This window comes from Gavialis gangeticus, unplaced genomic scaffold (assembly GCF_001723915.1).
Source record: "Gavialis gangeticus isolate Ggan-Ray unplaced genomic scaffold, GavGan_comp1, whole genome shotgun sequence".
Lineage (NCBI taxonomy): Eukaryota > Metazoa > Chordata > Crocodylia > Gavialidae > Gavialis > Gavialis gangeticus.
The window spans coordinates 34,865,985-34,889,020 of NW_017728997.1; the positions used below are offsets into that span (position 1 = coordinate 34,865,985).

General features: G+C 43.1%; 1 protein-coding gene across 4 annotated transcripts in view; it reads right to left on the reverse strand.

The window, feature by feature from the left end:
• FBLN2 (fibulin 2) overlaps positions 1-23,036 on the reverse strand; it is a 250,793-nt gene that overhangs the window by 57,451 nt on the left and 170,306 nt on the right. For all 4 annotated transcript variants that reach the window (XM_019505060.1, XM_019505061.1, XM_019505062.1 and 1 more), the window contains 3 exons: positions 15,403-15,514; positions 10,873-11,002; positions 4,941-5,127 (listed from right to left, as the gene is read on the reverse strand). In XM_019505060.1, coding sequence (XP_019360605.1) covers positions 4,941-5,127; positions 10,873-11,002; positions 15,403-15,514 — 429 coding nt within the window. The remainder of the gene's footprint in view (positions 1-4,940; positions 5,128-10,872; positions 11,003-15,402; positions 15,515-23,036) is intronic.

Sequence of the window (23,036 nt, forward strand, 5' to 3'; positions counted from 1 at the left end):
CCCACCCCCCGGCATTAAAAAAAAAAAAAAAAAGCACCACCTCACCAGGTGTTGCCAGGTGGGGGGGGGGGCGATCCTCACGGACTCCCCAGTGCCCCACACTGTGGGGGGGCTCCCTGATGCCCCCCACTATCCCAACCCTCCCCTCCACCATGGCTACCCTGCCTGCCCCAGCTCTGGCCCTTTAAAAACAAACAAACAAACAAGAAAACCTCCCGGGCTCACTAGTTTCTGCCAGCTGGGGCAATCCCTGCTGCCCCCTGCTACATGTGGGGTTCTGCACAAGCCCCCTGAAGCCCCGAGGCTACTGCAGGAACCAGCAAGTCCCAGGGTTCTTCTTGTGACTTTTTCCTTAAAAGGCTGGAGCTGGGGTGGGTGGGGCAGCCATGAGTGGGGCTCATGGCAGAGCCCCCCATGCAGCATGGGGCAGTCCCCCTGTGGTCCCCTCCCCCAGCCCCTCCTGTCTCACCCCTTACTTACCGGCTCCGAGACTGCCACCAGCACCCTGCTGCAGCTGATGGAGACTGTCCAAATCATTGAAGCTCTCCAAATCTTTTCTGATAATTTGGAGAGCTTTGAATCAATTCGGACCTTTTCATTGGTCCCGATTCGATTCTGATTTGGAGATTCGGCCACTGAATCAGGCCAAATCGAATCAGCACCTGAAGCTTTGCACAGCCTTACTGTCCAGTCTCCTTTTGAAGATTTCCAGGGCAGGTGACTGCACCACCACTGGAAGGAGTTTATTTCAGTCTGGACACCCTGACCTTGAAGGAGTTTTTCCTGGAATTGAGCATAAAGCAGCCATCTAGGAGTTTGTATCCATTGCTCCTTGTCTTTTCCAGGGGTGCCCTGGTGAACAGCTGTTCACCGAGTTCTTGATATACTCCCCTGATGTAGCAGTAAGGTGCTACTAAGTCCCCTCCTCAGACCTCTCTTCTGTAGACTGAAGAGGCCCAAGCCACTGAGCCTCTCCTCATATGGCTTATCTTGCAAGTCCCTGATCATACAGGTGGCTCTTTTCTGGACCCTCTCAAGTTTTTCTATGTCCTTGTTGAAGTGTGGCGCCCAGAACTGGATGCAGTACTCAAGCTGCCATCTCAACAGTGGGAGTACATCAGTGGAGTACAGTGGGAGTATCACTTCCTTAGTTTTGAATGAGATGCAACAGTTAATGCATGCCAGTGTGTTGTCTGTCCTGCTGGCCACAGCACTGCATTGTCAGCTCATGCGATGCTCAATCACTATCCCTAGGTCCCTTTTGGCCGTGGCGCAAGTCAAACTGTCGCCAACGAGCCCGTAGGTAAGTTGGGAATTGTTTGCCTCTAGATGGAGCACCTTACACTTCTCAGTGTTGAACTTCATCTGGTTCTGGTCCGCCCAACTCTCCAGCCTCTCCAGGTCTGCCTGTACCTACAACCCATCTTCTGGCATGACCACGCTCCCCCATAACTTGCGGTAATCCACAAACTTGGCCAGCGAGCTTTTCACCCCCACATCCAAATCATGGGTGTTTTTCCAACATCTTTATCAGTCCAACCATGGACCCAAGGGGCACTACTGGCTACTTCTTGCCAGGATGACACAGATCTGTTCATGAGAACTCCCTGGGTCCTACCATGCAGCCAGTTTTCCACCCACTGAACTGTTGAGCAGTTAAGCCCACAATCTTCCAATTTTTCCACAAGGATATCATGGGATACTAGATCAAAATCCTTTTGAAAGTCTAGGTATATAACACCACCCTTCTCTCCCATGTTCAGGTGGTGAGAGACCTGTTCATAGGAAGAGATGAGATAGGCAAGACAAGACATACCGGCAACAAAGCCATGCTTGCTGTCATTCAGAATCTTATGCTCAATGAGGGTATCACACATAGATTCTTTAATGAGTTTTTGCAGGATTTTCCATGGGATGGAGGTTAGGCCGATTGGCCTATAGTTGCCCAGGTCCTCCTTCCCCTTCTTGAAGATGGGCACAATCTTGGCCTTCTTCCAATCCTCAGGACTCTCCCCTGTGTCTCACGATTTCTGAAAGAGTTTTGCCAGGGGTTCCACAATGACCTCAGCCAGCTCCATCAGCACTCTTGGGTGAAGTCTATTTGGTCCTGCTGACTTATAAATGTCTAGCTTTTCTAGCTGGTTTTGTACCAGCTCAGCATCCACAATGGGAAGGCTATCATTCCCACCATGCCCTCTGTGATCCTTATCTTGCTTGTCTTTCCCCTTGGTCTGGTGAAATACCGAAGCAAAATGGGCATTCAGGAGTTCAGTTTTTTCCCTGAGTGTCCATTACCAGCTGTCCCAAGGTGTTAAGCAAGGGCCCCATACTTCCATTTGTTTTCCTTCTGCTCCCTACATACCTAAAGAAGGACTTCTTATTGTCCTTGACTAACTTAAACTCAGTTGCCTACAAGTGTGGACCACTGTCATATAGTCCTCCTTGAGGACTGTCCCTAGCTTCCACTGCGTGTACGCCTCTTTTTTCTTTTTCAAGGAGGACTGCAATGTCCCTATTGAGCCAGAAGGGCTTGTCAGCCCTTCTGCTACATTTCACCTTCATGGGAACAGTTCTGTTCTGGAAGGACAGGCAGGGTAGAAGAGGAGGAGGAGTTGTACTTTATGTAAAGAGCTGTATTGCTCAGAGCTCTAGTATGAAGCTGGAGATATACCTATTGAAAGTCTCTTGGTTAGGTCAGAGGGGAGAGCAACAAGGGTGATGTGGTCTATAGCAGGCAACCACCACAACAAGACCAAGAGGATGTGGTAAATGAGGCTTTCTTTAAACAGCAAATGGAAGTTTCCCAATCACAGGAACCTCGTTCTCATGGGGGACTTCAATCACCCTGACATCTGCTGTGAGGGCAATATAGCAGTCAACAAGTAACTGAGGAAGTTTTGGAGGGTGCTGGGGACAACTTCCTGGTGCAAGCATTAGAGAAGTAAGCTAAGGGTCATGCTCTTCTTGACCTGCTGCTCACAAAGAGGGAGGAATTGGTGAGGAATGTAGTAGTGGATGGCAACTTGGGCAGTTCATGATCCCAAGGAAAGAGAGCAGCAGAGTATGGACTCTGGACTTGAGAAAAGCAGACTTTGACTCACTGAGGGAATGGATGGTTAGGATCCCCTGGGAGGCCAGTTTGAGGAGGAAAGGAGTCCAGGAGAGCTCGCTGTACCTTACCAAAGGTGCAAAAACCTTACTTAGGGTGCAGGAATGAAACATCCCAATGCACTGGATGACTAGCAAGTATGGCAGAAGACCAGCTTGGCTTAGCAGGCTTCAGTGAGCAAAACATAAAAGGAAGTTTAGATGTACCACTCTCCTAAACTTGGTCTTGACCAAAGGAGATGATCTGATGTGTGGCTTGAACATTGAGGGTAGCCTGGGTGACAGTGACCATGAGCTCATCAGGTTCATTGTCCCTCACAAAGTTGACAAATCAACTAGCAGGATTGAAGTCCTGGACTTCAAAAATGCTGACTTTGGCAGGCTCCTGGCATTAGTAGAGGAGGTGATGTGGGACCAGGGATGGAAGGCAAATGGGGTACATGAAGGAGTGGTCATGCCTCAAGGACACAATCCTTGGAGCACAAAAGAAATTACACAAAATATGCATTATAACTTTGGGTCTGGTTCCTTTTATGCCTTTAACTGAATGTGTGGCCAGTGCTCCCAGCCTCCAAAACTGCACTGAAACCCTTCAAGACTTCTATGTGCTCCAGAGGCTGGGGGTGCCCATCAGCTGATCGGGGCCCCAGCTAGGGGAGCCCACCATACACTCTCCTACCCAGAAGTCCCAGTCAGCTGACTACAGATTTCAACTGGGGCAGCACAGGGAGTCAAACTTGCTTCTTGCCAATACAGGTGCTCCTGCTGCACCTACAAATATGACTCAATGGGATCTAATTGTCAATCCCACAACTGCATCTCCTGCCATACACGTGGCATGGCAGGAAGTACAACTGTTGGGATCATGCATCAGATCCCATTACACCTTTAAATTAATGTCTGTCAGGGGCCTCAAGCAGAGTTTCAGGCTATATTTGATAAACAGTTTGGGCTGAAAATATGAAAAAAATATAGGTAATAAGATACTTTCAAAACACAAGTTTATTTTTTCAGGCTTAATTCACAGAGGAACTTAGGTGACATTCATACACTCAAGGAGGAATAAGAGGAAGTTGTAGTTTTGTACCCTATAGCCCAGTGGTTAGGACACTTACTGGGATATGAGATTAAATTCTTCTGTATTTGCTTTGAAACAGTAGCTTGATCTCCCACCTCTCCAAAGTGCCCCAACCACTGGATATAAAGATGTGACCATCACCTCCTTCTCCTCTTCTGTTTTGTGAATAAAATCCATTCCCTTGTGGCCCTGTAGGATATTCTGAGGTGAGGGCCTTTCATTCTCTGTTGAAGCTGTTCCACTTTGTATTCACTGAAGCATGAACTAGCACACCATCTGGTGAGAACTTTTTAACTGTCAACTGGCCCAGTCTCTCTATCTCAGCGCAGTGTTTCTTTCGACACAATGTGCCTACTGAAGAGCTAGTACTTTTTGAGAAAAACTATTTAAAAGTTACTTGCTTACTCCCCTTTGCTCCTGTGGTGTGACAAGCAATAAGGAAAGAGGACTGAGAATTTGTCTAAGCGTTAGTATTTTACATACAGAAAACTGAATGGTCCTGCTTAAGTCATTTATGGGGCACACAGCAGTCTGCACTGTCCAACTTCCTAGATAATGAAGTACTAATAGGTGGGTGAGTGCCTAAAGTTCAGAACATCTAATCATTTTTGCAACAACATCACTGTTTGTAAAACTTAGGACATCTCCTGAAAGTGCATATGAGTGTGCTTCTAAAGGATCACCTTATCTATAGCCTGTAGTGGACACACCTTTCACATCTACAACCACCTGCAATTCAAGAGAGGCTACCTACTTTTTTCAGGGGACATTGTTGGCAGAGGCTCAGGATGCCTTTTTATTTCTGGAGATATGAGATGATCTTCTCCTTCACAGCAAGAAAGCATCACATGGTTGCAAGGGTAGCCCAAGTTTGGGTTGGACTCACAGGTTTTCCCTTCATTTTTTACTCTCAGTCCTAGAGAGCAACAATCACAACATTGCTGTAAAAAATGAAAGAGAGAGAAGGAGACTATTAGTCACTTATCTTTTTTGTGCGCTGTATCACAGAGAGATGGAAAATGAGGATTGATCCTTAAGAAGGAGGTGATCAGAAAGTATGCTTAGGATTTAGTCAGTTACAAAAATAAGTGTTTCACTCCTTATTCTGGCTCCAGCAAAAACAGCTGAAGATGGGACAGCCATTAAAAGCCTAGTAGTAGCATAAACTTCAGTTACAGAGCACGTGGAAACCAAAAGGTGAATGCTGTAGAAGCAATTCCATATAGCTACCACAGTGATATGCATATATTTTGATATACTGTAGGCTAGATTTGGGAATGTCTGCTGGTTCTTTGAGGCAATGTACAATAAATTTAGAAAATCTTAACCATAAGCAGTTGTGCTCCATTTGAAATTGTCTAGCTGTCAGATAAATTTTTAAAAACTGCATAGGTAGTCTTCAGTACCATGGCTGGGAGAGCAGGTTACCATTTCACTGGCTTCTCATTTGATGTGCGATTATCCCTGATTTATGAGAAAACTGTAGCAGCAAAAATAAATGAAAAGGTGATTTTTTTGACATCTTGAGCCATCTCAGTAAATTGGATATCAAATATCAGTGTGCTCACTGCACATACATACTTACGCTTTCCATGGCTGAGGGAAATTACTGTTCCATGAAAGTTCAAATGATGCCAATTCATCTGCTTATTAATTATGCATAATAAATACATGCTTTCCCTGCTTTTCAGCAAGCCTTACACACTAGCAAACACACTGCCCTATCCTGACGGGCAATCAGTTTGCCTTTTTCATATTTTGCTATAGACTACAGCAATGTGATAGACCTAGGCACAAAGCTTTCAGCATTTCAAATATTCTAACAAGTAGGGCTGTGCAAAGCTTCAGTGGCCGATTTGATTCGGAAAGCATTTGATCCAATTTGGTGGCTGAATCTCTGAATCCAAATTGAATCAGGAGACCCATTAATCTCAGCCATAGACACAGCTTTATATGCTTTTTCTGCATACCTTGAGGCACCAGGCACAGCTCATGAATGCTGAGATGGTGGGGATGATAGTGTTCCACAGGAGCATGGGGGGGGGGGGGGTCCCCAGCGTGCTCAGCAGCAGACCCAGAAGTGGACCAGAACCACTTCCGGTCCATTTCCGGGTCTGCTACGGAGTGTACGGGGGATGCTCCTCCCCACCCCCCCAGCTTGGCAACTGGTGCCTCCTGGGTCTGGGGGGGTACCTGGGGTCCCCCTGCGTCCAATCACAGAGCTGGGGGTGGAGGGGGGTCCTCTATGCACTTGGTAGTGGACCTGGAAGTGGACCGGAACTACTTCTGGTCCACTCCCAGGTCTGTTGCCAAGTATGCAGGGGGCCCCCCCATGTTCCTGTGAAACACTCCATCAGCCCCACCATCTCAGCATTCACAAGCCGTGCCCGGTACCTCGAGGTATGTAGAAAAAAACAAAATCTGTGTCTATGGCCAAATCACTGATTCTCCAAATCAGAATCAAATCTTCAGATTTGGATTTGGCCGAAAAGAAAATCGGGACAGTGATCTGAATCAGCGACCTGAATCACTGTCCCCTGAATCGGGCTAAATCTCAATTGAATATGGCCTGCTTCGTACACCCCTACTAACTAGTACAATACATTACAACCTAGGCTACTGGGAGCACATGAAGCCTGTTTTCTGGTCCAATTTTAGCATGGTTAGGTCTGGTAACACCTTACATATAATTCACATTTTCAAAACAAGATTTCAAATAGGAATCCATAGCATCAAAAGCATCTTGTTGTGGGTTTTCTGAGTTCTCTGCAACAGAAGGATTGCTCCTTAACTTGTTCATAGTCAAGAAACAAGTGAAGATGAAGAGCTGGCATTTTCTAAGGGTGTCTTGAGTCTAAGAAGGTTGAGAACCACTTACCTGGACCTTACATGAGTCAGTGACATGGTAAAAAGGGCCATCCCTAATACTCTGTATGAGCAACAATAACAATATTAGTTCCTGCGCTCTGCTTAAGAAAGTAGATACTGTTCCCTCCAAGCATTCATTGCCCAAAAGTGCCCTTCCATTTGTATTCCTCAACCTCCCTAAACACCAACAGAACTGGTGACTACAAAAAGTAGGGGCAGGTAACAGTGTGTTTGCTGGACAATTTGCTTTTCCTTTCCCCCCATGTGTGTATCTAAAGAGACTGCAGACTGTGAGCTTCCTCTGAATATTGGTGAGAGAGAGAGAGAGAAAGTGAATTGAGCCTTTGTGGGGCACATGCCTCAGGGTATTAGCTATAGAGATGGGGAAGTCAGAAGGGGGAAGACTATACTGCCATTTACTCAAGGCCATGTGCAATTTTCATAGTCAGGCCATGAAAGTGCATCAGACAAGTAATACTAACCCCTAAACGTGTTTCAAGAGCACTTACTGAACACCAATCAAGTTTATGCATAATGGGTAACTAATCAAGTAAGGCTGTGGAGAAGCTGCATCTCCCTGCTCCCCACAAGGAGACTGTATGTAAATGAAGATACCCACCATGGATTTGAATATTAATAAATGCCCTCACACCCTAATAATTGCATTTAGAGGACTGCAGCCAAAAATCAATAGTTAGAAAATACCTGACAGAGCTCAGAGTTTCTCTTCTCAACAGAAGGAAAAGAAGAGCAGATAAACTGCTGACAGTTTCACTAACAGTGCAACTCAGTGTGCCCAGTTATCATTTCTACGTTGCAAACTCTTTGGAACTGCCCATCTAAATTAAGTAAAATAAAATTAGTTTAGTTACTAACAAGTCAGGCCTCAGATGCAAAAGCTAAGTTAAACTGGCTGCAATTGCAACTGTCAGCAAAAAGTCCAATAATTGAATGGGGACAAAAACTGAACTAAATTTGCACATCCAGAGCTGGTTCTGCCAAGCCAGTCAAAACCATGGCAAGAATTTCCTTACAGAGTGGTGCTCTGCCCAGTCACATTCTATCACTGTCAATTTAGGACTTTTGACCAACTCTAAACCAGTTATAGTGGCTTTCTTCTAGTGTGAACAAGGCTTTAATGTTTCCATAGAACAGATAGGATCTTGGTTTTTGGGTCTTTCCAAATGACCCACAGAATGAAATGTATGGAACACTTTTTTTCCTTTATTTGGAAGATGAAGGATGAAGTCACTTCTTTCAATATTTAAACCTTTAGTTACAAGGAGTCTAGGTATTTCTCTGTGTTCATTCTATTGCAGCAGTTCCAAAACTGTGGTACCAGTGGTACACAAATAACCTGAGTGGTACACAGGAGGCCAGGGGGAGGTGCATGCGCGCGCGCGCACGTACACACACACACACACAGAGCCACAGCCTGCTGCACATGGCCAGGAATGCAGGGCGGCTGTGTCTGGAGCAGCACCCTACAAGTAAGTATGTTGGGGGGAAGGGATGTGGGGGAGAGGAGGTTGTGCAGATTGAGGCCCCCATGGTAAGGGAGGGAGTGGGACAGAGGCAGGGGCAAATGAGGCCCCAGAGTGGGTGGTGAGATAGTCAGAAACCAGATGGCTCATCCAAGGATGCAGGGGGGTCCTGCTGGTGCATGCACCCCATGGGAATAATAGGGGGCACATGCCCCCCAGATTTATTAACAGGATGGAGGCGAGCTGCCCACTGCATGCTGGGCTCTGCTCCCCACTGCCACTGCCTTGGGAGCCATGTGCAATGCCATTTACCTTCTGTAGTCCCTGACTTCCCAGGGCCCAGAGGCACAACATAGGATCTCGTGTGGCTCCTGAGGCAATGATAGCAGGGTGCAGAGCCCAGTGGGCACGCCGTTGCTCCCTGGGGGGGAGTTTCTCCTCTGGGGCCAGCCATCCCCCCAGCAGGGCCAACACAAAAAGATGTGGCCCCTCCTGTGGCGACCTAAGCCTTTCCAGGCTTAGAAGGCCTGGAAGGCACATGGCATCGGGAGCAGCTCCGGATGCAGTGGGGTGCAGAGCTTAGCATGCGGTGCACAGCAGCAACCTGCCTCTGCCCCATGCACAAATCTAGGGGGCATGTACCCCATGCCTCCTCCAAGGGTGTGCACAATTGCAAGGAGCCATGCCCCCTGCTCCCCTGAGTGATCCTCCCATTGCTCCGTCCTATGACCCACCCCAGCCCCAGGGTCCCATTCACCCCAGCCCCTGTCCCACTCCCTCCCTCATCATGAGGGCCTCTATCTTCCCCCCCTTCGCTCTCCTGATTCCGTGTGTGTGTGTGTGTGTGTGCGTGCGTGCGTGCGCCAGGCCACAGAACCCTCAGCCCTGCTGCTGCCCCTCATTCCTGATCCACAGTACCCCGCATCCTGCCAGGGTGTGCAGGGACACCTCCTCCCTGGGCTCCAAACCCCATACACACACAGCCACAGCCCCACACCAGACATCAGAATACTGTGTTCTGTCAAACAAGCTTACCCCTCCCACTAAAGACATCCCCAGACATCCCGAAAAGCATCTCTGAACAGGTAATCACTGTCTTCTTTCCAATTTATAATTATTTTATATGGCTACTGTAACTGATAAAACATTGTTTTATGATTACTAAAGGTTTTGATGTTGGTTTAATAAATAGTCTGTTACCCATGTGTATGAAAAATTTGCTGTTGGTACTTAAAGCTGTATCGTTTTAAATTGATGATACGCAATCTGTCAGAGTTTGGGAACTGCTGTTCTACTGCCTAAGCTTATAATGTGTGAACAGGTACAATCTAGATAATAGTGCTTTACAGTGCACAGGAGAGACTGGCAGCAGAAACCTAAAAGTAGCACTTCTGACCTATTTCAGAAACTAAATTATTCCCCTGGATACAAAAGCTTCCTTTCTGTGTTTCTGAAGGCAGAATTTTGTCCCCAGTAATATTTGAAAACTAAATTATCCATTGAAATGTTTAAGGTAATTAAAACATATACTATAAACTAGGTACACCTTCCTTGCTCATGAATAAAATTATCCTCAGGAATCTCTGATGTATCAGAGCAGACAGAGATAATAATGTTTCCTGCTTAGACAATTGAAGTTACACGTGAGCCTAGGTGTGCCTACATAAATCATATTAAGCTTTTAATGAGTACAATCTAAGGAAACCAGCATAACAAGTAAAAGGCCAAGTCTTCAACTGATGAAACCTGGTGTAAGCGTAAAATTACTTCAATACAGCTGGTCTGATTTAAACAAACTAAAATTGTGGTACTGATTTTTAACATGAACCACCAGTTAATAGCCTTTCTTATGGATGAGGTAAAGTTCTCTAATCATCTAAATATTTATTTCTCTAATCAAAAGCTTGTTTAACTGCTAAATTAAACTGAAAGTTAATATTGTACCTAAGCAGACAAGTTGTTCAGTCATGGGCTTCTGCAGTTACATCTTTGATTCGGCTTTCTCCCATAATTTTCTAAAACCTATGCTATAACTATAAAACAAACCTGGATTTCTCAATTCTTCTAAATAGGGAATGCAGCAATAAAAACAGCAAGTTTCATCTTAAAAATGCAGACACAGACTACACAAATGACCATTATTAGAAAGTTTCAAATCACTGAATAAGCCCATCAGGCACAATTGAGCCTAAATGTAATACTTAGCTAAGGGTTATTTCCATGCCTTACTCAGGAAACTTTATAATTAACTAAGCTACAGAGAACAAATATAAAGCATGTTATAAATGCATAAAACTGAAAAACAAGCTTTGGAGTAGTACAACAGGGCCTTGCCTTATAAGAAGATCCTCCACAGGTGTCACTTTCATCAGGTCCACACAAAACTCCTTCCTTGGCTGCAATCATGCCAGTAACACAGCTGTTTTCTTTTAAGTATGAGACACAACATTGCTTCTGAGCAATTCTGCAAAATGACAGAACAGATCAGGCATTAGCTGGCATTCAAAAGACAGTGCCCATCAGGCTATATGAAAGAACAGGCAGTGAGAATGAGTGCTATTGGAATTGGGAAGATATACACATAGAAAAAAGAAGAATTAAGGAGTGTAAATTAGGTGAAATCCTGTCCCTACTGACAAAAGGAGTTTTTCCATTGATCTTACTGCAGCCAGGATTTCATCCGTTATATTCTACTTCATTTATGTTGGAAAACATGGTAAGACTCAAGAAATCCAGCCTGTTTATCTTGTCAGAGAGAAGGTCTGATTTGGTATCAGTCTATAAAAGTCTACCAGAGGAACCAAAATTTGAAAAGAAAGGACCTTTCAGTCCAGCAGACCAGAGGTCTAACAAGAGCCTTTGACCAGAAGTTCAAATTCAGACTTGAAAGAAGATGCATGTTTTAATAATGAAGATAGTTATCTACCGAATCTTACACCTTACCCAGGCCTGTGACAGATTCTGGTATTTTTAAAATCAATCTGAATTTTCTTTTTTAAAGGCTAATGTGAGAGATATCTTTAAAGGATTACAATACTGCCTTTTGACCTCAGTATATGAATCTGTCTATCAGTATTTAGATAACCCAAGTAGTAGCTTCCTAGGAAAAGCGAAACCATTAAGAATACAAATATGTATCTGTTGTATACTCATTTTGCAGTGATATGGGAAAAGCATGGAAGCCTTACTTTTTCCATACAGAACCACTCATTGGTGATAGTTAATTCTGGTACCAGTTACAGGTTATAATTCAAGTAGCCATCCTTAAAATGGTAGACCCAAGGGATGTAGCCTCCATCCACCCCAACCCCTGGCCTCATAAATATGCACTGATGCTGTTACACCAGCACTAAGGCCTGGTGCTTTTTAACAGCCAATTGCAAAAAGCCAATTGGCTGTCCTTCACAGACATCAATTTCAAAGCAAAAAACTGTTGACAATTAGATATGTATAATTATTTCAATAAAAATGGTCTCCCAGGAAGCCAAGGGCTTTTCTTTTCTAAGCAAAAAAAAAGTTTCCAGATTGGTTTTTTTTCCTTGGTGCTTGGAAAAAAAATTGGAAGGAGAGGTTGTACAGTTCAGTGCAAACTAGCATGTGGCAATGCGACAATAACTTGATCATGAGCAGTACACAGTTCATGTCAAAGGACACCTAGGTCAGTCTGAAGTTAACTTTACATACTGAACACTATGAATATGGTCACTAATTTTACAATGGTTTTCCCCCCTTTTTGTGCTTTTTTTTTTCCAAGGACATTTTTTTCCAGTTCCAGTAAGAATTGCTAACTACACAAACACAGTTGTTTATTTTAAATGCGAATGGCTCATTGTAATGAGGTGCATGACTCAGGGGCTGATGTCCAGCTGCAGGGGTTTAGAGAGAGGAGTCTGTCTGCTTAGGAGCCTGGGGATCCCCCTAGGGGGATAGCAAGGGTAGAGAGGAGGCTGGTAAGCACTGAGCTAGGGGTTTGCCCCTCTCCCACGGTCTGGAGAAAGACTGTCGGTTTTGCTTTTGTTAACATTATTGCTTTGTATGTTACTGCTTGGCTTGTTTGCTTTGGGATCAAGCATTCTCCCTGTAAAATAAATGGAGTGGAACTGAGAACTGACTCGACTTTATGAGCAAATCGGCTCCTGTTGGGCTAAAGGAGGGACCACCTGTTACACACATATCCAAATGTCTTTAATGGCAACTAATTTCATTTTTATTGACATCACAAGGCATTTGAAATGTAAAAACTGAAGTCATTGATGATTATTAAGGCTCTTCAAAAGAGGCCAGAAAAACCAAGACTGAATGGAATATTGTTTTTTGGATGCCAAGCACCAACAATCCAAAACCTATTAGCTATTATTAAAAGACTCCGGTCTCCATGGATTCAGAATATTGTGGAAGCTTACACTTTGGTGTGAGAAGTTCCTTTCTGCTACAGAACATACAAAGGAAATACATTTTTGTAGGTGGTGTAATTTGTTTATACTTTAAGATGTCAAAGGGACCATTCCACTGAACCATGCTGAGCCCAAACCATTTAGACTACATACTTTTGTTTCCAGTCCAAAACATGCTCTAGGCAGGTCAGGTAACCAGACTATTGCTTCAAGTGGAGCTGAGGCTCTATCTACACTAGAAACAAGTTTCATGCTGATACAACATCAATTTATTAACCTGCTGGAACTAACATAGACATACTGCAGTTGCACAAAGCAGGACTGAGACCAGGGCAACTTAATGCGGTAATATGCTCAAATATATCCCTACACTGTTTGGGTAATGTGCATCTCATTTAGTGGTTTGCATTAGTTTGACTGCACCGATATGGTTAGTTCCAGGACACAAGCACTGAATGATCAGAACTCTGCTCTAGTAATCATTTCTTATTAATTAATCTCTGTTCTCAACAGAACAAGTACATCTATAACATTAATGAGAAAAATCAAAACTGGCTAAAACATTCTAAATATTTTAGATGATTTATTTTGCTAGATGATATTGCAAGGGTTGGATGCAAGTTGAAACGGAATAAGAAATGACACTGTAGTTTGCAAGGGAGAGGGTTAATTAGTGGCTTCTGGACATAATGAAAAAAACCTCACCAGATCCCTGGCACAGCTAAGCAGCATGTTTGAGCAGTATGTTTCACTTCACACATCATTCACAACTTACTGTACAAATCCAGAAAGTTATGCAAACTTTATACTAATCCTAAAGAATATATAAAGGCTAGGTTTAGTCTATAAAAGTAATCTCTGTTATCATATTTGCCATTCTCCATCAACAGCAGTTGTTTCATCATAAGCCAAACAAAGTAATGCCTGGCAGGTGCATTCATAGGACATGTCCAAGGAAAACTCAGGCACTGCAGGAAGTTATTTCAGTGATTTAGTTAGCAGCAATCTCACCTTTAAGTCTGTTCTGCTCTAATACCTCAGGATGGTACAACACATTTCTGGGCATTCTTGGATGGTTTCAGTTGGCACAAACTGGTACACTTCCAAGTTCTGTGGATTTCAGTATAGCTACCCTGATTTAGTTCTGGCTCTTATTTTTCAGATGTGATGTAAGAGATCAAGTGTTTCTTTGGTCACTTGCAAAAGTCTAGGTGTTAATACCTTGTTATTCTAGACAAAAAACAGTTGTTAATCAAGACAGTTTATATCCATTCTATACTATATGATTACTAAAAGAGCTTAGTTACTTGCATGTTTGCAGGTAGGTAATTATGCAGTTACTTGTCAGTATTTTGCCAAAGCACATCGTGCATCAAAATACATACACCTGCATTATGCAGGTGGAAACATGTTTTAATATTTCCTAAAAGGGATAATGGATTTCCTATTTAATGTTTTCCTATTGCACGTATCACCAGTTTACGGAGAGAGTTCTGAACCATTAAAGCCTGTGAGCAGGTGAAATTAGAGTGAGCTTGTAAATACACAAGCATAAAAATCCTTTGATTGTAGTCTCTGTTCATGTAAGTCTCTTGAGATCAGTTTAGTGTGATACATTGGGATTTAGCATTTAGGACTAAATTCAGCCTTGCTGTATGCAGCTAATGGATTACTAGATTTCCACCTGTATACAAGCCCAGGGCTAAAATTGCCCTTATGTTTTCCAATTCATGTATCTGAGATGTGCAAATTACACTGCACTAAAATGCAGACTGGTTTTTAAATGTATATCCGGTGGATTACAATAACATATTTCTTCTGATCTATTCCAGCATCAGTTCAGAATCAAGACCAGCACCTTAAAATGCTGAAACAGCATTTAAAGGAAGTCATTTGGTTTCCATTATTGTACCTGACATTCATTATTATTTTATTTCCAGTTCAGTCTAAAGCCCCTTTTTCAGGCTCAAATGGTTGCGGTGGTATTACATGGAGTTGCTGTAACAGGGAGAACATGTTAGTCTACTCTTTTCTTTGTAACTATGTTATACTGGGGTTAGACTTCAACAGCTTCATGCACCTACTCTATAACTTCCCTTGGATACCCTGTGAATCCCAGTGAATGAGTGCCAGAACCCGACTTTTGGATGAATTGTCAAGTTTGCCAACTAATGAAGAGGAAAATGATTTAATATTTGTCAAACAGAGCTGTGAGGAATACTTATCTACTCTGTCCAACCAGATTGAACTCCACAGATCTGGGAAGCAAAATGTGTTTTGTTCTGGTACCATAGTAAGAAAAAATCTTTAAAAATCATCTGTTTATATTAGATTCCATTGCAGATTTTAAGAAAAATTCTCCCCATTCTCTCCTTACCCACTGATAGTTAGCCAATACAAATCTGAAGAATGGACCAATTCCAAGTTTCCTGGGAGGTGGACAATTCATGCAGCCTTTTGACTTACATACCTGCAAATATCACCATCAGTTCCACTTATGGGGATTTCCATGCATTCCTCATTGTCTATAGCCCACTGTTGTCCAGCTGCACAGCAAGTTTCAATTAAGTCCTTGGTGGAACCTGAATCAATTATAGAAATAGAATGGTTTTGTGAGGAGCAGGTTTTTGTTTTTAACTGAAAATAGGCTACAAATAAGAACATTTTAAAAGATCTTGTTGGGTCTTTCCACAGCTTGAAAAATCATTTGGTTTTTCAGCATGTAGAAAGCTACAGTGAAACAGCAGATTTCATTCTAAAGATAAAATAGTACAGTTAGTTTTCTGAGCTGAGCTGTCCCACTACACTTAAACCAGAAGCAATATTTGGACTTGGGTCTATTTTCTTATGTTTTTAAAGATCTAAAGCTATCAGTTTAAAAGCACTCAACATTTAACCAAAGGCTAGGCTTAAACATGCCACTGAAAAGCTAAACTCTTGGCAGTGATCATTTCAGAGTTATAGCACAGTAAACAAAATAAAGTGCAAACACTTGCTTTTAGTGGTTCTACATAAAAATGCATCTCCATTATCAAACAAAAATATTTACTAGTATTCGTATACAAGGTATATGTAGCGTTTATGTGATGGATATTTGGGGAGAATAGAAACGCAATCTCCAAGCAGATTTAGGTTCTTACTTGTTCAATAAGTAATATAGTTGTATTACACTAGCAAGGAAAGCTTGAAGAATCTTGTGGTGACACCCCCCCTATTCCTGGACTGAAAAGACAATGAAATGGTGAAGCTACCCTTATAAAAAATGGTTTGACATAGTGGAGAACATTATTTTTTTTATGGAAACAAAGATGACAAAGGAAGTTTTAAATGAAGAAAAAGTATTTTTTTTTAAGTAAATCCATTTAAGACCACAATAAACATCAACTTCATCTTATTTATTCCATACAGGCTTATCTGTGGCCAAAATGCTGAATTGTAATGAGGACTCCGCTTATTAGTTGGGCTGACTAACATGTTAGAAAGATTATTAAAATTCATGAGCATAAACTCTATTACAAATATACATCAGCACATGCATGCCTCACGGTGGTTGTGTTCCTCTGACATAAAAAATAGGGCTGAAGTTTGAAGTACAAGTGATAACAAACTTTTTTTGTCATTGTCTCCCAGTGCTTACAAAGGTCTTGTCTGGAAGAGTTGGACTGATGCAGTGCTAAGCAATTGTTTCCATAAAATGGATTAAACCAGTGGTTCTCAAACTTTTTTGTACCAGGACCCATTAGTAAACACTGATGGCCAGTCCCAACCCAGTAAATAGTTTAGACAGAAAACACATAAGTATTTTGCCTCCAAAATATTTATTACACACTATGAGTTAAAGAAGCTCAACAGTCTTAATTTTAAAGGCAGAAATCAATATCAATAGGAACACATTAAGACCAATATCAACATGTGGCCTCCCATTACTCCCAAGTGGCATTCATCATTGTGCAACTTGAAAAAAAGATCGTGAACTGATCTGCTGGTACCCCTGACTCCTAACCTGCAGTCCCCTGGCCCTGCTGGTGCCCCTCATTCCTAAGCTGCTGCCCCCAGGCCCACAGTGTGTGGGGCCAGGGGATGAGTGTATGGAGCAGGGGCACAGGGAGGCACGTGTTCCCCCAGATATGTGTGCCTACAGCAGGCACAGGGCTCTGGCTTGGCTGGACCAGCAAAGGCAGGTGATGGCACAGCCCACCACCTCCCTTCCTCTCTGGGGTAATGGCCTGAGGGGAGTGGTGGCAGTGGCTGGACCATGGCAGCAGGGAAGAATCATGGCCCAGTGTACAAGCAGCTGGCAGCAGGAGGAAGTAAGGGCAGCATGCCTACCCCCGTCAGTTATTCCTGACGCTACTGGCAGTGTGGCTGAAGGGAGTCCTGACAATGGCAGCTGTAGCAATGAGTCTCACTGCCCTATTTCACCCTCCTGGATCCTGCCTGCTGGGCCTTGGAGGTGGATTCTGCCCATGCCATTCCAGCCAGATTGGAGTCCCATACCTTCTGTGGGTGCACAAATCTGGGTCATGACCTCCCGATATGTCGTCTGTGCTCTCCCCCCGCCCCCCTAATACATTGTTTCTACCCTCCCACCCACTGCCCCATAGACTTACTTGTAGGGAGCTGCTCTCCATACCTGGCTGCCTAATTACCCTCCTCCTGCTCCCCCCAGCTCCAAGCAGCCTCTTGCAGACTGGAACTCTGTCTGCCTGCAAGAGGAAACCTATGGTCTCCTACATTTTTCTCCTTTAAAGGAGAAAATCTGTTTTTTCCACATTGTTCCATGGCAAACGGAAAATCCAGATCCCTTTTTTTTAGTGTGCACAGTGTTAACATATGATGAAGCACAAGCAGCATCTGTTTTTTCAAAAAATCTATGCAAAATATGATCCATTTTTAAAGTCTGTTTGCGACTCTTTCATATATTTTTGTGACCCACTTTTGGGTCGTGACCTATAGGTTGAGAAATACTGGATTAAACAATTTGCTCTTCATATTTGCTTAGAATACAATCTGAGGCTTGAACATGATGCTTTAGTTGCACAATAAAAAGCCCTCAGAGACAAACCTGAGTCTGCTTATTAGCTTATGTAAAATACAAGTGCTAAGATGTAGTAAAAATGATAGAAATGTGGAATTTTATACAGAATTTTATACCTTCTCCCTAGTGGACGAACACTGCAGCAGTGAACATTCAAGAATAAGTGTAATACAATGTACGCTAGCAAATTAGGTCAACATTTTATGAAATGTACTTTTTTTTAGGATATTTTACATTATGTTTCTTCAGTATCTAGATTGTGACTGGGGACTCATCATGCTACCGTACTGCAAACAGCAATCAAGCATATTAATACATTAACTTCCAAACTGATGCCGGATTGTACAGCTTGGAATCTAGAAGCTTTACCCCTCAGCCCCTAATGGCCAATAGTACGCCTCAGTTACTGGGGTGTTTTCATCACTAATGCAGTATAACCCCTAATAATCAGGAATGGGAATAAGCAGGCCTCTTCCTAATTAGCTGTCACATCCTGGATAGGTCAGCACCAATAGAGAGTATTTCTGATGTGTGACTAGCTTTGGAACTACTTTAGTAAGAAAGTTACTTGTCAAATGCCTTTTGAGGATTTTTTAAAAGTTTTTCAAGCTTTAAATATATGGGCTATAGTGGTATAATTTTATATTACTGAGAAGCACACTAATAAACATTGCAAAAGCAACACACTGGAACAAAGAGCGGTTCCCATATGAAAAGTGACAATGGAATTTATCGAGCCCAAGTTATAGTACAGCTTGCCATCGTCTGGTTAAGTAATGATACCCAAATTATTTTTAAAGAATTGTGCCAATTACTTGCTTCATTCCCATGTGGATTCAGAATGCTTTCTACATTTTAGTAATTTGGCCAAAATCTGGTGTTGGGTGATTGTTTGATGTTACCAACACAATGAAGCAGGAAGAAAGCATTCTGAAGTTTCATCTGAGGACTGACCTAAGTGAGATCCATAGATGGTAACACGTTACTAAAATTGATCACTAAGTCTCTGAGCACCATCTTAAAAAGTTAAGGGATGCATTTGTTAAAAACCGCTTTTCTTTACCAATACTGATGTGACACATGCTTGTACAGAGGGAGGGAAACTGACTTCTTGCTCTAAAAGGGAGTAACAGGCAAAATTGTTGTAATAGAATCAGAATAGCTGTAAAAGTCTTGTAAAGGATCTCAGACTAAAATTGTAAAACTGAACTATTGCTTAATTACATATAGACATTCAGTACTCTGGTACTATTATAGTCTACTTATTGGAAATGACTCCATAACCCTTTCAAGTCTAGTGCTTTCAGCAAGGTGAAATATAACTTACAAGTTAGTTTTCTGAATATATATTTTCACATTCTACCCTATTATAAACCTCAGTAGAGATGCTTTCTATCTTTTGCAAGTTGCCAGTAATCTTAAGTGGTGGCTATTCCCACATGCCAATTTTAGAGAAAGCAATAAACAGTAGTTTGCAATCGGTATACTGTGTCCAACCAAATTATTTTCCTTTGCAAACCATAACATTTACAACTAACAAGTATTTATATCAAGGATCCCAGTTTAAACACACCTGGATATCCACACCACACATTTAACAGAAAAGAGAATAGAGAGAACCTACTGTATTGTAATTTTTTTTTTGCTCCAGTGTCAGGCAGAACTTGTAGAACTCTGCAGACATGTGTTATATATTTCCATAAGCTTCCCTCCCCACCACGAACTCCATTTTCTATATCAGCAGGAAGCAACCTTTTCAAGCCATGGTCTCCATCAACCCAGCTCTGGTGTGATGCAGGCCAGATGGCTTCCATGGCATGTCAGCAGTGGAGGGCTGCAAGGCCAGGCAGTTGGGAGCTGCATACACGTCACTGCTGCCTCACCCAGCCCCCCTGCTCCTCAGATAGGGTATGGGCACAGTTTCTGGTGGGCAGCTGCATCAAGGGCTAGCCAGCTGGAAGCTGTGTCCAAGCTGCTGCCACTTCTGTGCCACAGCTGGGAGGTAGGGGCAGGGGGGAAAGAGAAGTGGCAATAGTTTGGATGCAGCTTCCAGTTGCCCAGCCCCTGGTGCAGATCCCCACTGGCTGAAATCTGTACCCATGCTGTAGCCAGGGGGAGGCTAGGGAGCAAGCAAAGCAGCAGTGGATACAAGAGTATAGCTAGAAGTTTCTGTGGACTAGCTCCCCACTGCTTAACCTCTAGCTCTGCAGGCAGGAGCTAGTGGCTCAGTGGGCTGGATGCAGTTTGTGGGCTGTATGTTTCTGAACCCTGTCTCCTAGATCATATATGGCTTGAAGCTAAGTAATCAGAAATGATAATGAATTAAAAGCACTCTTTGTGCATTCTCTTTTAACTGTTTACAACGGTTGTAGTTTTTTTTACAAGAAATAAACATATCCACATCTCTATTATCGCTATTCCCTTGGACTCTTTGTAATTAGTATAGGAAATAACTGCAAGGCTGATGTTATTTCACCACTTCTAAAACGTTAAACTTTAAAAGAACCTCCACGAAATTTTGTAAGATAAGAGATGCTTATTTCTACTGATTTTTTTTTGTACTCATGGATTTAATTCTTAGAAAAGCAGTTAGATTCTTAACTGAGGGTTTTGTTAATATGCTCAGTGTCTTTGTGGTGCTGCAGCTAGAACTTCCAATTCCAGGTCATCCTTAAAGGTCTGTCTGTGGGAACATTCACCAGATAATCACATTTTAGTTATCACAAATAAAACAATGGGGGAAGGTAGGAATAAGAGAAAATGCATATTCAATTATTGTGTTTAATTAAATTATCAAAATTCATGCTTCTTCATGCACATTCTCCTGCCAGATTCAGTTTATCTCCCATTCCTGACAGAGATTCCTTGTTAGCAGACAAAAGCTCCATTTGGCACAGCATGCTTGCAAGTCATGTTGCCAACTGAAACATGATTTCATAATAATCTGGCAATGCGAATGATCCATGGTACTAAAAACTGAGAAGCGCGCTTGTATTCTTATAAAAGTTGAAAACAAAACTAAGTTTGAAACAGTTCTTAGAAATAAAACTCAGCTGCTCTATGATACCCAAGGGCTTGTTTAAACAAGCAAGAACCACTCAACCTATAGAAAAGAATCATCAGGCACTCAAATGACTGCTCTCAGGAGGCCTTTCGGGAGCTTTTCTAAATCAAATATTTCAGTTTGTGGCCATAGTAGTTTGTTTGGTATTTTGATTTTTTACTGAAAAGTAAAAAATTTCTATGAAAAAATACTGCTCATTCCAACCAGCTTTACCCACCACTAACAAAGAACAGGAATCATTAAAGGTGATTGGATGTGACTTGTTCTTATTACAGCTATATGTGCTGGAAACAATACTAAGTTGTGGTCCAGGGCAGAAAATTTCCCCACAGTCATCCAACAGTCAACTGTTATTTTCCTGAACACTTATCAGTAATTCATAGATTTCATAGACATTAGGGCTGGAAGGGACCTTGGAAGATCGAGTCCAGCCCCCCACCCAAAGGGCAGGAAGTCAGCTGTGGTCATAGGATCCCAGCAAGATGTCAGAGCAAAATTTTGCATGAATGCTGGCAACACATGAGTTAAGTCTGATCATGCGCAGATAAGACAGGCCCTGAATGGAATTTTCCACAGCGTGTCCAGCATGTGCCCTCTGGGTGACCTCAGGACCTGTCAATCATGTTGACCTACTTTCCAGTCCTGAGCATGTTCAGTTACTCCACAGACCTTGATCCTACACATGCTCAGTTTATCTGCAGCATGACGTAATTAGACTAGAAATTTCTCTAAGGAGAGCGTTTTGATTGGCCACTAAATTAATATAAGAGCTTGAGGAGCCCCTCCCTGGGGGGGATTAGAGAGAGAGACCTGAGAGAGATTAGAGAGACCCGGGAGAGACTGAGAAGACCTGAGACAGAGACTGTCTCAGGAGGAGAGGCCTGACCCAGTGTGAGTACAGAGACCGCTCTCAGCAGAAGCTGTCTCACAACTGGGAGAGACCCGCTTGACTGGGAATAGAGGCTGTCTACCAGGGACTGTTTCTCAGTCAGGCTCTGTGGTCTATTGGTCTCCTTCAGCGTAGGCTCTCGCTAAATTTTCGTTCTCGATCTCACCTCGTTCGTGGTGTATAACCTTCTGGCTTCTGAACTGTTTTGACATTGATTACCAACTACGATTCCGGATTTTCTCTACTGGCTTTGCTTTGTCTCATCATGTCTCGGCTCTGACCTCGGCTTCCATCTCCAACCACCCGTTATCCTAGCTGACTGGCGTCACGACGTTCTCATCGTTCATCGCACTGTGTTACAGTTTTGTTCGTTTCCCAATTAATGAGCTGTTGACCAGCCCTGGGACTAGCTAGCGAGCAGCCGCACCTATCCCTCAGGGGGTAGAAAGCAAGGGCTCACTAGTGAACCCCGTGGGCCAACAGACCCCTCTGTCGTTTGTATGCTTGTTGATACTGTAACTGAAAAAGCTTCTCTGCCTACGCTCCACAAAGCGTAAGTGAATAAAATCCAACTTGTTTAAGAAACCATACACATCTGCGCCATTCAGACTCCATCACCACTAATCCCGCCTGTTCGTGTTCCAATCGCCAACCCCGGCCCACCGTGACCTTGGGGCCCGATTCATTTGTTGCTCCCCAACACAAGATAAGCATCCAATTTGCTCTTGAAGGTGTTCAATGTAGGTGCTTGAACCACCTCCGATGGCAGGCTGTTCCAGACCTTGGGGGCTCAGACAGTGAAGAAATTTTTCCTTATGTCCAGCCTGAAACGGTCTTGTAGTAGTTTATGACCATTCGACCTCATCATCCCTTGGGGCACTCTGGTGAACAAATGTTCCCCCAGATACTGGTGGTCACCCCTGATAAACTTATCGGTGGCCATCAGATCACCCCTGAGCCTGCGCTTTTTTAGGCTAAAGAGCCCCATGGCTCTCAGCCTGTCATCGTAAGGTCTGTTTTCCTGACCTCTGATCATGCACATCGCTTTTCTCTGGACTCTCTCAAGCTTCTCCACATACCTTTTGAATTGTGGAGCCCAAAACTGGACGCAGT